Consider the following 18,370-nt stretch of genomic DNA (forward strand, 5'->3'; position numbering starts at 1 on the left):
TACGGCTCTGTACCTATTGAGAGGATCCACCACTATGGCTCTAGGGTGAGACATGTCTCCCTCCAAAAGAGTCTTCCTGGTTTCAGATGCCTGTTCTAGCCTGGCCACGCTGATGGTTTTTCTGTAGCCATCGTTAGTCCAGTACAGGTTATTCCCAATCCAGTCCACTGAAATACCCTCCACATTATCAAGATCTGTAAAAGTACACACAATTCTTTAAATGATTCGTTCATTACATGATTTCAATTCAAATAATTCCAGGTGTAAACAGGGTCAAAAAGGTAAAAAGTGCAAAATGATTACAATAATTACCATCTTTGAGAATTGTTTCCCGACTGCTCCCATCAACTTTCTGCCGTCCTATCAAAAAACTTGTAGTATCAGCAAAGTAAATGTTTCCGGTTTCAGCATGATAGTCTAAAGCTCTTGGATTCACTAAGTCCTCGATAGGAACAATGTGCTCATTGCTCGACTTCACATTCATATCCAGACCACGAATTATCCCAGGTCGTCCCTTTCCATAGAAGAGGAAAAGATCATTTTTGGGCTCTGCAAAGACACAGATAGAAAGTGTAACCCAAAGTTCTTTTATGTCATATACAGTACACTACCGGTCAAAAGACGGGAATATTTCAGATTTTTTTCAATGCTTTTGTCACATGATCCTTCAGAAATCATTCTAAAATGATGATTTGCTCAGTTATTACAAATTGTTATTGGTACTCAAAACTCAAATATTAATAATGGTTCTTATTATTATCGACGTTGAAAGCAGTTTTTGCTGTTTAAAATGTTTTGGAAACCATGATACATTCTTCAACCATGAAAGTTCAAAAGAACAGCATTTATTTGACGTGGTTGCCAGAATAATCCTGTAAAAAAAAAAAAAAAAAAAAACAGTAAAATTTTTAATATATTTACAGAGCAACCTCTACATTTTACAGTATACAATTGTAATTTATGGAAAGTCAGTTAACAGTTTTCACTCTGAATTATCATTTAATTTGCCTTTTTTACTTCTTAAAACTGTACAGTTAACAGTATTTTACTGTAAAAAATTGCTTGAAATCTCTAGTTAGATCTTTTAAAGTTTTTTTTTCCTGTATCAGTGTCTGAAGACTGGAGTAATTGCTGCTGAAAATTCAGCTTTGCTATCACAGGAATAAAGTATGTTATAAAATAGAAATTGTAATAATATTTCACAATATTGTGGTTTTTACTGCATTTTCAAGAAGAGAAACATTGGAAAAGAGAAAAAATTAAAAAATCGTAATTATTCCAAACGTGAGACTGGTAGTGTATAATTGTTAAGTTTGAGCTAAAATAAAACATCAGTTGGGTGAAGATCTACAAATCCCAAAACTAGCACAGGCAGACGCGTTCACTTACAGAAATGAATGGAGCAATCAGCCCCACTTAACATCCCCAGGCAAAAATTATCTTGATTGAGAGGATTCATTTGACAAGCTCCAGCATTGATATTTTTGTTCATTGGGACTCTGTTTAAACAATAAATCTCCTGTTGTCAGATTCACAAAGGCGCACGACAGAAGCTGAGGTTATCCACGGGGCTAGTAACAAGCTTAAATAAATTAACCTCTAGTCACAGTGGGCATAACACAAAGGGCGGCCCAGTCTGTCTGTAATGAGTTAGGCCGATGGGAAAGGAAGAGGATTCTGGGTAAAGAGAGGGACATCCACCTCCTTCCTCAATGGACCAAACCAGTGTGGATGAGATCACATAAGTATCACTTCCATTTATCATTCTGAGTGGAAGAGCTCCTCTACCTTAAAGACAATTAAGCGCTTTGAGACCTATATATCAAACAACACAAGGACTATTGGATGAAGGCAACCACGGCCATTTAGCATAGCTTTTCATCTGATGGAAAGAGGGAGGAAGTAGAACATTTGGATGCAGGTGTAAATCAGAAACGTCTCAAAATGCAAAGCTTGGTTCATTATTGCAGTCACTTTATGCTTAACTCAGGACCATCATTAATTGACCCATAGCTTTCATTGTCAACTAAGTAAAACGTCCATTGATCAGGAGGATATGCGTATGGGGGAACGGAGTGGAAATGACAGTAATGGCGGTAATGAATCATTCTATAGGCAGTCAATAAAATACCATCACAACCATGTGGGCCAATCTTCTTAAAAGTTCATCTCCATCTCCATCTCTGTCAATCCAAGTCAGTGCCAAGACTGGCGCAAATGAAGAACCACTCAATCTTCCCGCTTAATAGTGTAACAACACACATTTCAATTTCCAGCTGACGAGAATCAAATAAAACAAACAGATATTCCATCACCAATTCCACTGGGATGACGTGACATTAGGTGTCATAAAATCATTGAGTATTGTTTTTTTTGTTTTTTTTTCACTTTGTTGGCAAAGAACAAAAATATATTTTATTTGGGCTGTCAAAAAAAAAAAGAAAAAAAAAAGTATTTACATGATAAGGAGAAACATAATAATATATTTGAAGATGAACACTCAAGATGAACAACATAGATTTTCTTGATTATCCATAAATATTTTTTTAGAAAAATCATGTTAAAACGTGAGTATCAAATATGATACATTGGGCTTTAATGAACGTTTATTTGTAAACCTCTCAATAATCAATGTAGTATATGTTTTGCAACCCACAATTAAAAACTACAGAGTTTCAATCATAAACCTTTTTTAGATTTAGTTTAAAAACAGTTGCATTTAAAAAAAAACAATTATATTATATATCAGGCTTAAACGTCCAACTAACAGCCCTAATTATTATTATTAATCTTATTATTTCAGAAAAACCCTTTAGAACAGCAAATATGAACAAACGAAAGGCTGTGAGCTATGGCGGACTGACTTTTGCAGGACTGCCCATCACTTCCCAGGCTAAATCCGGTACGACAGCGGCAGCTCCGGGATTTGTAGCTCCCGCTGAGAAGGCAGATGTGCGAGCATCCTCCAGGCTTACCATAAGGGTCAACTTCACACGCATGGCCCTTGACTGAGGAGAGGACACTGGTGTCACATACGCAATTAGCCATAACCATCTTACATATGTAGAATAATATATTAAAAATACAATACATTGTTAATCATTTACTACAATAAAAATATGATAAATATTGGAATATGTTTTCAACATTGCAAAAATTACATAATAAAAAAATATTAATAACATTTTATATGTTCCCAATTAGAAACAAAAACAAAAACAAAAACCAAGGAGTGATGTGTTTGATGCGGAAAGGCAAGCAACTGAAACCAACATAACTCATACTTTACCTTTTGGTTGACTGAGCTTGTGGTAAACCCGTATCGTTTTTGCATTTCCTATGCTGGTTAGCGTCTCCGGGTCTGTGACATTGAAGCGATTTATCCGTAAGATGTCTACCATCGCTCCACTGGAAGGATCAGAGCGAGTTGCAAACAAGTAGTCCTCAAAGACAGCTAATCCATGCAGGTGTGCCACCTAGAAAAAGGAGCATTGACTATTTCAGGTCGATTAGAGCACTGAGAAGTTACTTAGGTAGGTAAATATTATCTTGTAAGCTCAACGAAAAGCAGAACAGCACAGATACAGTCCTTGATATATCACTTTGATTTAACAATCAAATTAGCCACTAGCTAAAGCTGTTATTAGACTTAATTTGACCTGGCAACAACCACAATCTTTATTACTGAATAAAGGGTGCAGATTTTCAGATAAGCTTAAGGTGAACTGAATCGTGTTGATATGCATTCAGGCAGTTCAGGCAGGGTCAAACAGAGTGCATGTGTTTCTCTGGGGACAGCCTGATTCTGTGCAGTGATTCTAGCCTACATGCTACCTCTGCAAGCGACGTCTGTGTGACAGGAGCAGACAGGGACCACTGAACTCTGCCCACAAATACATGCACATTAAAATGTGCATTGTGCTTCACCTAAACCTACAGGGAGATAATTCATCCTCACGTTCCTTTACAGCAGAAGGTAAGCCTTCTGGAAAAATAGTGTGGCTCATAATGCTATTCCTATTTAAATTGGACACTTAATGATGTTTGAAGTCAATTCTCACAGATGTCCATCACATTAAATATGACTCTTTTTTTTTAACATTTCATAATATTATATAAAAGCTGATTTTCACAGTCAATCAATCAATCAATCAATCAATCAAAAATAAATAAATCAAACAGAAAATTGACATTGTGAAATGTATAGACACATTTTAACATAAGTCACATGGTATTTGACCTTGAGACTGAGTCATTATTAAGAAAAGTTACAACTATGAAAAATAAAGTCAACCATTCAAAAGTTTGGGGTCGGTACGATGAAAGAAATGTCTTATGCTATCCAAGGCTGCATTTATTTGATCAAAAATACAGCAAAAACAGAATAAAATATTATTCAAATTAAAATATTTTCAATTTCAATTATTTGATGAATAGAAAGTTCAAAAGAAGGGCATTTATTTGAAATAGACATCAAACGTATCCTTGCTGAATAGAAGTATTACATTTCTTCCAAAAAAACTTCTAAACTTACGTGAAATCAAAATTGTAACTGAAAATAAAATTGCAATTAACAGAAATAAGAAAAGCCACAAATAAACTGTTTTATTTGTTCAACTGAGAGGTGAAAACAGGCTAGCTATTTTATTACATTTTTTAATAAGGCTAGCTATTTTTTTAGCTATTTTGATTAAAAGAATTTTAGAGCTATCTTTCTTAAAAAAAAAAAAAAAAGGCATTTGGTTTGATATTGTTATATAATCAGTGTGTGGTTTAAGTGTCCAAACACTTTGGGGGCCACTTTATGTTTAATGTTGAACACAATGTACAGTATATCATTGAATACAGTTGAGAGCAGTGGAGTGTGACTAACCTATGAACAAACCATGCTTTAAATAAAAATAAGGGTTTGCATGGAAGGGCACGTAACTAAAAAGGTATCATCACATACTGTAATAAGGAACCCCTTAAAAAAAATCAGTGACATTGAAAAGAGAAGATACAGTTTCCAGGCCCTGCAAAATCTCACCTTCATTTGCGATTGAAATGAAAGGTGTTAGCAACCCCTCACCAATACGTGGCTCACTTTTAAGAGCACCATTAAACCAAATGCACCCACACCTGTCTGCATACAATAATCTGCTGCTCTGGCCTTCTACACTTACGACAGCGAGAAGATCTTTGGGTTGTTTAGCTGAGGTCTACTTTTGAATAATAATGATCCATAATTACCATCCTCATAAGTGCACTTCAGCTAAAATATTCAAATGGTGAATCTGTTTCTGTAGCCCATGTGTTCATTTAGACTAATTAATGCTGAAACTAGCGTGAGAAATTAAAACGCAGATCAAGCCACACAGATACAGTAGCTGCTGGGTGTAAATAACCAATTAATACCTGAAATCAATCTGTGAACAACTGTCTGAGAAAATAATATGTTATCCATTCAAACAGCATTTGTTAAAATGTTATTTTCAATTGCAATTTTAATTTCACATACATAAGTTTGGGGTTAGCACGATTATTATTTATTTTTTTAGGCGGGGGGGAGGGGGGGGTAAAGTGGCAGTAAAGGCACTTGAAATGTTACAAAAGATTTCTATTTCAAATAAATGCTGTTCTTTTGACCTTTCTATTCATCAACGAATCATGATTTCCACAAAACTATTAAGCAGCACAACTGTTTGTTTCTTTAACACCAAATCAATATATTAGAACAATTTCTGAAGGATCATAATAATGCTGAAAATGAAACTTTGACGTCACAGGAATAAATTACATTTTGAAATATATTAAAATAGAAAATACTTATTTTAAATTCTAATAACATTTCACACTATTACTGTTTTTACTGTACTTTTGATCAAATAAATGTCATCTTGAAGAGCTTTAGAAACTTGGTATAGAAGTCTCACCGATCCCAAACTTTTGAACGGTTGTGTATAAGGCTCTAGTGTAAAATACATGACAAAGTCAAAAAATGTATCAAAAAGAACTCACTTGATATCCCTGGATGATAGTGTGTCTGTTTTTGCCGTTGTAATCCACCATCTCAATGTAATCCAGATATGCGTCTGCCCAGTACACCAACTTCTTCACCAGGTCTAAAGCCACTGCAGTCGGCCGCTCAACCTTATAATCCACAAGTCGTGTTCTGTTTGTGCCATCCATATTGCAGCGCTCCAGTTTGGCTGTATTCCCATAATCAGTGAAAAAGAGCATACTGCAAGAGATCATGAAAGAAAAGTTATTTTTTTTTATAATGTACTGTATAATGTATAATGTAATACCCTTTTACAAAGTCTTGTTTTTATTTTTGGGGTCTACTAGAAAATGTTTTCATGCTTGAATGTTCAAAATACACCTTATCTTTCACATATTTTTCATTAGCTATGTTTCCATCCAAAGTTACAAACTTCATTTATGAGCAAAATTGGAATATTGCATAAAATCTTTGCGAATAAAGCACCGTTTCCAACCAGTGAGCCGAAGAGAACAAAATCGCCACTTCCTGATAAACTGGCGCTAAATATCACTAAGAAAAATGGAAGTTGCTGCAGTAGGAGAAGCGACTGTATATAATAATTTCATATATAATAAATTGCTTGTGCCTCAGAGCGCGCAGACGAAACAAAATAAAAGTTATCTTCCTTTCGGAGGCGGATGCCTGCTGTTTGGGAACACAGTCGTGTAAGACAGTTCTGGGAGGCAATTATACTCAACCACTTTGACAACAAACTTTGCTGTATCCTGGACATGGCGACAACACACAAACGAAAACGTCACGTTTCCCCTTGATTTTGCGTATGCCTTGGGCGGGAATTATTTAAATTAGGAATATTGTGACATACACTCCCAGAAAAAAATTTCATTTCAGGGAGTTCAGAAACAGAACTTACTGATATAAAGAATCCTGCAACTATCTTTGGAGCGATAACTATATTGGTGTCAACAACAGCGGACAGTATCATTCTTATTCTAAGCGCACACTGCACTTATGTCATCTGCTGCAGGATGGATTCTGATTGGCTGTCAATGTTTTTATTGTTCATCATCTGGAAAAAAATTGTTCTGAAAGTGATTCCAAGGATAAAATTTGTCTGTGTTGTTATCGTTATAGTTGTGGTATAGTTTTCATGCTCAAACCGCAACATTAAACACTAAAGAAAGTTGAAAATGTATAAAAAAAAACTTAATAGGTTCTTGTTAAAAACATACTGAGCACACCCAAAATGAAACTTCTGTCATTATTTGCTGACCCTTATGTCGTTCTAAACCCATACTACTTTTCCATATGTACAGTTTGAGCTCAAGCATATGGTACACAAGTTTGGGACATCGTGAGGTTGAATAAATAATGACAGTATTGTTATTTTTTTGGTGAATTTCTTTCCTATTCATTTAAATGTACCCATTACTTTGACACATACTACAATATTTCATGTGCAGTGTATTTTTCATCACTGGTTGTTCCTATAAGACTTTCTTTTTGTTTCCACCCAGAAAACATGTTGCCAATTAAAGCAAGATCTCATTAGTGACATGCATAAATTCATTTATCAAATGACACCATCTTCCTTTGAAGTATTTCAATAACACTAGCCCTGCTAAAAAAAAGGTTCCCGTTTTGCCTGTTCTTTATGCAAATTAATTATTAAGGTAAATGACCAAGCTACAAAAAGCTACAAAAAGTCTACCAGTGAATGCAAAGTGTGCTAGAGTGTTCTAGCTCTAATAACATCAGATACCTAGTGGCTGATACTGCAAACACAATTTAATTAGGAATCTAACAAGGAAAGAGTTCACACGCAGCCAGAGGTCCCCAAGTGCTTAATTGCTCCAGAGAAGCAAACATAAAACATAAAGGAAATTAAAAACTTCACCGTAAGGAGCTTTTTATCATGGCAGATCCATCTCGTAGTCTGTTGTTATCCAGAATTCTTTGCAGCACAATGTCAACCTTTCCCTGTAAGTCATTTCATTTGTCCCTTGGGGACTGCAGTCGTAGAACTCATTAAATGTTTCAAAGTCAGACTTTTAGCTGATTAGAATATTAGTAAAAGACGGGAAAAAAAAGAAAAAGAAAAAAGTCTCTCTAAGGCTTCTGTTTTCTGACTCTCTTCAAATCTTTTGTTAGTGAATGCTTAATAATTTAATCTTGTAACAGTGATTATTTCCTGCCCGCCAAAAACAAATAAAAAATTATATATATATATATATATATATATATATATATATATATATATATATATATATATATATATATATGTGTGTATATATATATATATATTTTTTTTTTTTTTCTGACCCTTGTGTAGTAATAAAATATTATTATTAATAATAATAATCCACAATGCCCCTCACCCAACACGCCAACCATGAGGTAGAGTTCTGTAGAACCACCCCTGAACCGCTGCTAACCCCCAGATGCAGAACCAGCCCTCTAGTTGCCATAGTAGCAAAGGCACATCAGAAAGATAAGGATGTTTTGCGTATATGTATCAATTAAAACTCTTTTGAAGGAATGCTTCAGAACTGCACAGTGTAGAATAGATTAACAAAATCACATGTATAGCATCCTATGTATAGCAAAGATCCCCAAACTGGTTCTCTCGCATCAACTTCAGCATAGATCAAATAGAGCCTCAACAAATTGCATCAGGACAACTTTATTCAAATTGGCGAGACATGTACAGTACTGTATCTATCAAACTTAGTTTCATTATTTGATACATTAACCCCCAGCTTCAAAGACAAGGCTTAAGCCTATAGTCCCAGACTAAAATGCATGTTTGAGCTGTTTTAACTGAAAGCACCATATCTTAAAATATATCAGTGCCATTGTTTTGTCTCAAAATGCACACCTGTAATGTTTTTTTTCTATGGCATGTTTATAAAATCTGGTTAAAACAATGTGATAACTTCTTGCTTTCCTGTATTCTGCTTCAGTTCTCTTTCCATTGCTCAACATGTATGTGTATGTTAGATTAGTCTAATGCTCAACATGTATGTGTATGTTAGATTAGTCTAAGTGTTTAGTCTAGTTTGTAAAGTCTTGTTTGCCTCACATGTAAAGTTGTTTGTGGTTCATGCTCATGTACTGGAGTCCCTAATCATGCAGATTTTGTCTACATGCTCTGAATAGTACTGTACAGTAAGAAAGTTATTTCCTATACCCCAGAAATTAACATTTCTTACAATTAATACACAATTAACACTGAGTGTTTGCTGGACGAACAGGCTAGTAGAGTGTGGTAATTATGCTATATCAATTTAATTCTTATTGCTGATCTAAATATGTATAATTAATTATAAGTTATACTCCTCCCAATTAGCATACATGTATTATCAATGTAATGACCTTTTAACTTCTGCTAAGGTCAGTCTACTGTATAGACATTGCTGTCAGCAGGAGGATCAGTCTCTTTCTGAGTTTAACACTGCCACATCAGATTCAAGCACTGCTGAATCAGATCTTTAATGTCAAATATTACACCAAAATGAATGACAAAGAAGAATAAAGCTGATAAGGTATCTGCAAGTTCAGTATCTCCCTCCTGCTGCATTATATGGAAGAAAAGCACTCACACAGCAATAAATGATATTATCCACTGATCCCCATTTAATCTGTGGGTTGGTTGGGTCAAATCATCTTATTTTTAATAGACGCACATAGTTCAATCTGTATAGTGCACATTTAACATGTTAACTTGTGAGAACTGTGTATTAGGACATATGTTACTGTTATAGTTAATTAAACATTTTATTTTATCTTTTTTGTAAATTCTAATAAAATAAATAATTTCTGAATTTTATTTAGAACTCAAATGCACGAGACTTTTAACGACACTGAATGCATTTTTAGTGTTTAAAAATGAATAAGCCAAGATAGGTCATGCGTCATAGTTTATACAAAGGTTGTTTTGTTGTTGTTGTTTTTATTAATAGCTACTTTTATTAATAATCCATATAAAATATTCTCCTGCTAAGTAATATAGTTCAGATTTTAATAAAAATATACATTTCATAATTAAAACTGAGGTTCAACAGGTCTAAAATATTTCCCACGAGATAAACCGTATAAACAGTATGGTAATGAGAGGACCACCATGAAGCTTAATTTAAAATAAAATCCTTGTGCATATGCTGTAAATTTCTCTGTGCTTTAGGACTGAGTTTGTGTATTTGAGGCAAACAAACATTTCCCCCCATTGTTCACTTTGCTGTGTATAATAATACTTCCTACATCTGATTCTAATAATACAAAAAGATGAGACATGGATGCAGAAGATATTCTTCCAGTGAATGGAATAGTTGCATTCTAATACTATATAACAATGACCAGAGAATGATAAATCAACAATACTTTATTTATTTGTTTGTTTGGTGGTTTTGATAACAAACTCAATAAGCCCAGACAAACCACAAAACACAATGGGAACCAATCTGACCAAGTCATAAATCTCATCTGCTGTTTAAGACCTTTAGACCCAGGCTTTAAGTAATCACTGCAAGGTGACACAATGGTCCAACCCAAACACAGGACCGTAGGGGAATTTCATTACTGTAGAGAATACTGAACAGAAAATGCCTGCCTGTTCTTTCACCAAGACAGATTACCAAATAAGAGGGTTGGAATAGTGGATGTATTGAGATTAGCACTCAGCTCTGTTTTCATTTTCCTCCGAATCAAATTCAAGTTTCACACTCTATGGTGAGGAGGAAAAAAAAAACTCTCACCCCGCTTTTTCAAATTGATTTGGGGAATCGAAGTCAGACTTTGAAAAGCGAGGTTATTATTCCCTCTCTGGGATTTTTGTTTCAAATTAGAAAGCTAATTTTACATAAAGCCTCTCCAGATGAGTAGAAGAGGACAGAGGCTCATTCAGTAAAGCAGACGAGAAATTGAAAAAATAGGGGAGAGAAAAAAAATATATCAAAACCGCAAACTATGCACTTAGCGTTTTGTGAACTCCATCCATAACTACTGTGCCTCATGCTGAGCTACTATCACAAACCGCCCCAATTTCTTTTGTTTTCACTCCACCGCTCCAGGCTGACAGACCTCCTGTGTTTCCACAGCCTCCCTCACACACAAGCAGCTCCAACCTCATCTCGCCAATTACAGAAGGAGGACCAAAAAGAGCAGAACAGATATGTAATGTAGTAAACTGCACTTTGCTGAAGCCTGGAGGTTTAACCGATGTGCTCCTCTCCAACAATCCTGGGAGGAAACTAGCTGGATGCACTGAAGGGCATGTACAAATGTGAGAGAGCCATTCCCGTGGGTTATTTTCATGTAAACGCACCAATAGCCTGTTTTAAAAAAGCGTTTAAGTCGGTACAATTACATGCTCATCATAGACCATAAAAGGACAGAAAAAGGCACATTCACAGTCAATGGAAAAGGAACAGTGTTGAGCTTGTTTGATAAGGGTAAAAAGGGCCAACTTCAAGATTTTTTTCTAAACCGGATTTTCTGCATCAAGTCGGCACTGCGAGGTGAATAAGGGGATCTTTCAAAAACATATGGAAACCATAGAGAAAAGCTCAAAACCAGAAGCATATGTTTCTAAAGCCGTATCCTACAGCATATGTAGTGCACACAGAGAGCTTCAACAATGCTACAAAATCTTGCCAAGTGTCAATATTTTTTGATGTGGGGTTGCAATTCATAAAAAAGACTGAAACAAATGTTTCAAATGTTAAGAAATGGATACCTTTATTCAGAAAGGGTAATATTTTATTATATTACAAAATATTTCAAACAAATGCTGTTATTTTGTTCACTGGCTCTGTGGCCCATGGCCCTGGCAAGCGTCTGTGAAATATAAACAAGTCCTGCACATCATGGTGATGTAGATTCTCTTAAACAGCCTGTGATTAACACGATGGGACCATGTAATGAACAAAGACGTCAGGAAATGGCCAGGCGTCGCCAGAGTCCCTTTCAAGGAAAGTCTGTTCACTCAGCGGCCACATTTGCAATGCCTCCTGGAAGCTATTTCGGGGAAACAAGACCAACGCTATGTTCAAAATCGAATATTTCCCTACTCTATAGTATTCAAAAACAGTACGCCAAAAATACCCGGATGACCTATTACTTCTGCCGACATTCTTAAGTGTGCATCCGCATCAGTGGTGCATATACGTTTATTTATTGATAACATATTCTTTTTATATAATAAAATGTGTCTTTAACAAGTTAATTATTTAACTTCCACCCACTACACAAAAAAGAAATTATGCAAATCAGGTTACACCACAAACATGGCCAAAACATTAGGGGGAAAAAAGTGTTTTCAAGTGAACAAATATGAGTCTGGCTCTTTTAGTTGTACAATAGACTTTAATTCCTACAGACCTTCTCTGCCTTATAGAGTCAGCAGTAAAACACACTTTAGCACTAAAATGCCAAACTCTAGAAAATTCGTCCCTCTGTGTATTCCATTTAAACTCTCTTGAAAGGTTTTGAAATACCATAGAGGGTGTTGATGATCACAGGAGAAAGAACACAGCATTTAGACTCAGAGAGATAAACAGCTGTCATTTCTTTTAAATACGCCTTCGTTCAGGGTAGTCAGGATTTCGTTTTTGTCAGAGTCACAGCATGAAAACAAAAGGATGACAACCACACACCGAAGAATGAAAGTGAAATTGATGGCCTGGGCTCTCCTTGCAGTCTTCAGTCTTACTGAACACAGGCGCTACAATTTAGGTTCACTGGGCACAAGGAGTCTCATTAAAAAACCTGGAACAGAATGCTCTGCCTGTCCTTGCACTCTCATGAATAAATGGGACAAACTCTCTCCTGAATTCCTATTCTAAGCTTGCCGGGAATATTACCACAGCGCTCCTTTTAGCAGCTAATAACTAGAATAATCATGCTGCCCTTCTCTCCTTTGAGGACTCTTTGTGTTCCTTAACTCATTTCTCCTGAAACATTTCCACAATCACCATGCTGAGGGATCTGCCACCCCTTGTTTCAAACGTGGCTTTGTGGTGTCAAAGCAAAGCAAAACTCGTGTAAATCAGAATTATGCAAGGGTGTTCGAGACTGTGGGATGCTGGATAAATCATGGAATAATGATGACACTCCTGACTGCGGGAGTCGTAGCACAATCATTGTCAAAAAGAAGAATAAATATTTAGCTCTGGGAACAGTGCAACCAAGAAACATTCAGGGAAATGATTTCCTAAAATATTGTGATGTATGCCAGAAGATTTAGATCATCAAAAGCCTTGTCAAAGATCAAATCTTGCTTCATGCATTTTCAACTCACCCCATTAGAGGATCCAGAGCGATTGCTTTAGGGTTCAACAGGTCGAGGTCTATGACTGTGACACAGGTATCTCCATACTGGTTGCAAACAAATATCCTGTCGCTTGCTTGATCCACAAAGTAAAGGTTCCCTGTGAGCCAGTCAAAGGCTAAATGATCAACGTCTGGAAAAAAGGAAAATGTGTCAATTTTGTGTCAATTTAAACAAAGCAGGCTAATATATAAATGTGACTTATCATTAATCTTGACTTATAAAAAGTTGACTTATCAACTTTTGGCATGAATTGCTAATTATTCATATTCATCAAAAACTTTATTCATGAAAGCAAATAGCAGGCATGAAAACTGGTCAGGAGTAAAAAAAAAGGTGAGAAGGATACGGCAGCAAAAAATCCAATCCAATCAACTTTATATATAGCACATTTTAAAAAACAAGGTTACCAAAGTGCTGCACAAAGAATAAATAGAAAATATAATAACACATAAAACATATGGGGGCCATTTTAATGTGTGGAGGCAAGTATTTACACAAAACACACAGCATGAGATTATTTTTTCTTTTTCGCCTGAACCAGAATCTCAAGGGCCTGTTTTCTCTGTTTAGCAGTATGTCTCAGCCTTGCCCTCTTCTCCTCTTCAGCTGCCTGTTTTTGAGATCCTGAAAACTACTGGATCCTTTGCAGTGGATCACTCTCTACTATCTCTCCATGCGAAATACAGGGGGAGCTCCCCCGATTAACCCATGAGACCCCCTGAAAGCCTCAAAAGCAAAATTTGAAGGGGGTCTCAAATTCTGTCAAAAAAATAAAAAATAAAATATTTGATTGTCACCAGTGTTAATTTCATTAACGAAAAAATGTACGTTGATGACCTTTTTTCCCCTGACCAAGACAAGGCGATGAGAGACGACACCCACGTCATTAAACGATAACAAAGACGAGACTAAAATGTGTTTAAAAAAATATATTTTTCTCGAATAAAGGAGAAGACAATACATTAGAGCGTTCATGCTTACGGTTGCCAGATTTCAATCATTTAAACCCCAGTCAGAGCTTTTCTGTTAAAAGAGCACGTTTTCTACCCAGTCTTTTCAATATCTGGCAACCATACGCGCGCGCGCACTTTCTACACTTCTGAAGAAGCGCGGATGATCTGAAAACACAGATAAGTAAGCTGGAGTTCCACGATCTTCATTTGAGATTTTCATTGAAAAGATTTTCTCACTAAAATAAAAGATAAGAAAGATTTTCTTATTAAAATTAAACACATTAACTAGCATTTTTTTTATTATTATTAAATATGCCTGCCATAGACCATTAGGATGTTTGCAAACAGTGATGATGTGTTTTGTGGGTGGAGCCTACCTGGTGGCATAAAATGACACTGCAATGTTTTGCAGAGGTCTATGGAAGCCACGGAATAAGAGTAAAAAGGTCATTTCAAGTTATAAAAATGATTACTTTTTTCTCACAATTTCGAATGTATATTTCACAATCATGAGAAGAAAAATCAGACTTGCAAGACAAACTTGATATTCTGTATTTTTTTTCCTCAGAATTGCGAGGTATAAAGTCAGAATTGGGAGATTCGCAATTGTGAGGAAAAAAGTAAGAATTGTGAAATAAAAAGGTTTAAATGTTATCTATGTAAAATGTTATAGGTTTAAATTAGTGCTGGGCAATGATTAATCACAATTAATCACATCCAAAATAAAAGTTTGTGTTTACATAATATATGTGTGAGTGTCATGTATAATTATTTTGTATAAATACACACATATGCATGTATATATTTAGGAATATTTGCATGTATATACTGTATATTATACTTAATTTACATTATATATAAATATCAATATTATATATATATATATATATATATATATATATATATATATATATATATATATATATATATATATATATATATATATATATATATATATATAAAAAATATTTCTTAAAAATATGCATGCATACAATTATACACAATACACACACATATATTATGTAAACACTAACTTTTATTTTGGATGCGATTAATCACGATTAATCGTTGCCCAGCACTAGTTTAAATATTATTTCATGCTGTAATACATTATGCCCCCTATGGACTGCATATGTGAATATTATGTAGATTTATTGTTTACATCAAATTAACGCTTTAATAGTAGTGTAATTGTCGCAGGTTTCATCAGTCCATTCATTTTCCTCCACTTGTTACCACTGTTTTTCTGCCACCAGAATGTGTGCGCAGCTGCAGGAACGTAACTGTGACATCTGGGCCACTGTGATTTTGTCAAGACATGTTCCTGGATCAACATATTTTGTTGATCCTGGAACAACATTCCTGGCTGAAAATTTTGTCCTAACTCTATTCCTCTATCCCCCCTAAATCTAACCATACCCATAAGTTATCCCTAAAACCAGAGGGAAATGATAGGTGAATAACACTGATGTAGAAGCACCTAACCATGGTTGTAAGCCTAAACTTGACATAAACTGTAAACGTGTCCCTCAAATCTGATTGGTTGGTTGGAAAGTTTTTCCAGGATCAACAAAGATGTTGATTCTGAGAAAGATGACGTACTACGTGAACGTCTGCTCCCAAATGGTCTATGAACATTGAACAAAACAAAAGTGCCCCATAAAGTAAGTCATATTAGTACAAGTTGTTTATTCTTTTCAAGATCATAAACTTGAGGTCCATTAGAGGCTTTTAATGCACTGCACTAGACTTGACATTTGCTATAACAGAAATGCTTTGCTCATTTCAGGTCATGTAGAAATGAAGTCTTAGTTTAGACAGAGGCTATTATTTGGATCAATATCCCAAAATGGGAACATGTTCTTATTTTCTGATTCAAGACCAAAAACTAACAGACTAATAATTAAATGAGTAATAAATCATTTTCCATTTAATGAATCTTAATGGATACATTGTGTAGAATGTACTAGCCAAATGTGCAGATAAGCTCTGTTAGCATCCATACATCTTGCATTTAAGCACTATGCAGTCAGTCAAGCAGAACTCAGTTTTACACTAAAAGTTTTGTTCAGAATGAGAACATTAGGTCTCATGAGAAAAGGACAATTTTTGTACAACTTATATATTTCTTACTTCACATTAATACTTGACATAAAACTCACTGTACCAGGATTGAGTAAAATTCAGAATTAGCTCCATTGCAGGTCATGAATTTTAATAATTAGACATTTGCTAAATTCAATTGACAAATATATGTAATTAATAAATACATTTTAACGTCATAAGACATATTTATCCAAAATAAGTTTAATACTGTCAAAACATTCCTTAATTTTTTTTTTTCACATTTTTTTTGGATAAATTAGAGCATTCTAGAAAATATTGTTCTTCCATGGTTCCTAAAATTGAAGTGAATGTATTAAATATAATGAAATGCATAGCTTTCAAATTAAATCATGTTTCTATAGGTAGAATTTTTAAATAATGATTACGGTATTAATACGGTTTATATTTTCTGGAAACACCCCATACTGTATGTTGTGTGTCTGTTAACATATTTATGAGTAATTCTGAAAAATAAAATGCCTTATCTTAAACTACATTTCTTTGAATTTCATTACACTTTATTCAATTGTCATTAAATTGGAAATCAAATTCTGCATCCTGTCTATATTGAACTGGAATTTAAAAGGCAAAATAAATTTTGAATTGCACACAGCCATAAATTTGGTCATTTTGTTGCACCATAACCTCAATGTAGCCGGAGTGTATAACATACAATCATACCGTGAGATTTTGAACCATACCGTGGAGATTCTGGATCGTCTTTACTTCCTGTTCTTTAGTGAAGCCACTTGCTTTCCTCATCCTGGCACAACGGAGTTGTCCGGAGGACTCTGAAGATGTGACCCAGCATACTGATCCTTCTTTGTGGTTGAAATCCAAGCCATGAGTCCCATTTGAGTCCAGTTGTTTGAGGGTTTGCAGACGAGACCCATTTAGGGCTGTGATTATAATATTATCCGAGCCTCCAATCAGCAGCGCTGCAGGGTTTTCGCCGGGCTCTGGAATAGATGGATAGAAAAATAGTGACAAGACAGCTTGAGGCGAGACATTTCCTGGGCATTCCATGCTTTCAATGGGATAGGATAATAAAGGCTTCTACGGAGGGCACAGGTAATTGAGAAGCATGTCTATTAGGAAAGAAACCCATTTTTAAAACGCAGCAGTCAATTAGACATTTCTGTTCTTATTCAGTTTTGCAATGTAGTATTTCGAAAAGTGAAAGTGAGTATTATATTCACACTGTATATGAGTCTGTGAGTGTATATATATATATATATATATATATATATATATATATATATATAATATTAGGGCTGTCAAGTTAAATTAATTGCAATTTAATCACACATCAAATTCACCAGAGAAAAAAAAAAAAAAATCAAATAGACATTACTAAAAGTAACTTTAGAGAGACATATTTTATTTGATTTAACATAGAATTTATTATTCAAAAACTTTTTGTCTACAACGACCAAGTTTTTTTTTTTTTTTTTTTCAGAAGCATCTGAATTGGTATTTAGATATATTTAAATATATTTGCTGCTCTCGGCACAGAGGGTGGAGCTTCAAGAGCTCATGTTGTGTAAGTGTGTGTTAGCAGCTGCGATTACCTCACGCAGACACGCACTAAAATATCAGAAACTGTTCTGCCTTTTATGTTTAAACTGGAGTCGGACAATGATGGAGAGACTCAAGAAGACATTCAACATTTAGAATACAACAGGACGATTCTGAATGGTTAGTTGATGAATTTATACTTCCTTTGCTTTGAACTTTGAGCGTTGTAATTTTGCAGATGTTGTTTATGCTCAAACAGCAACATTACACACTAACTAAAGTTAGAAAAGTGAAATTGTAATCAACCACCCCTTTAAATGGCTGACTCATTAAGGATCAACAGGAATGAAGTAAATGTCTCTCTTTATGAGTGGGCCACTGAATCATTGGTTTAACTGATTGATTCGTTCAAAATGCTGATTCATTCAGGAATGAAGTAAATAGGCTTGTTCGACTTGAACCGGCGCTGCACAGATT

The 18,370-nt window shown here is 35.0% G+C and overlaps 1 protein-coding gene across 5 annotated transcripts in view; it reads right to left on the reverse strand.

The window, feature by feature from the left end:
• The window catches only part of lrp1bb (low density lipoprotein receptor-related protein 1Bb), a 327,007-nt gene that overhangs the window by 145,639 nt on the left and 162,998 nt on the right, over positions 1 to 18,370 (reverse strand). For all 5 annotated transcript variants that reach the window (XR_013822391.1, XM_079882312.1, XM_079882311.1 and 2 more), the window contains exons 6-12: positions 17,077 to 17,334; positions 13,284 to 13,446; positions 6,001 to 6,223; positions 3,290 to 3,476; positions 2,865 to 3,008; positions 313 to 549; positions 14 to 194 (exon numbers count right to left, since the gene is read on the reverse strand). Coding sequence is in view for 4 of the 5 variants with exons in the window: in XM_079882312.1 (XP_079738438.1) it covers positions 14 to 194; positions 313 to 549; positions 2,865 to 3,008; positions 3,290 to 3,476; positions 6,001 to 6,223; positions 13,284 to 13,446; positions 17,077 to 17,334 (1,393 nt within the window). In the remaining variant the exon portion in view is untranslated. The remainder of the gene's footprint in view (positions 1 to 13; positions 195 to 312; positions 550 to 2,864; positions 3,009 to 3,289; positions 3,477 to 6,000; positions 6,224 to 13,283; positions 13,447 to 17,076; positions 17,335 to 18,370) is intronic.

Source organism: Squalius cephalus (assembly GCF_949319135.1).
Source record: "Squalius cephalus genome assembly, chromosome: 9".
Taxonomy (NCBI): domain Eukaryota; kingdom Metazoa; phylum Chordata; class Actinopteri; order Cypriniformes; family Leuciscidae; genus Squalius; species Squalius cephalus.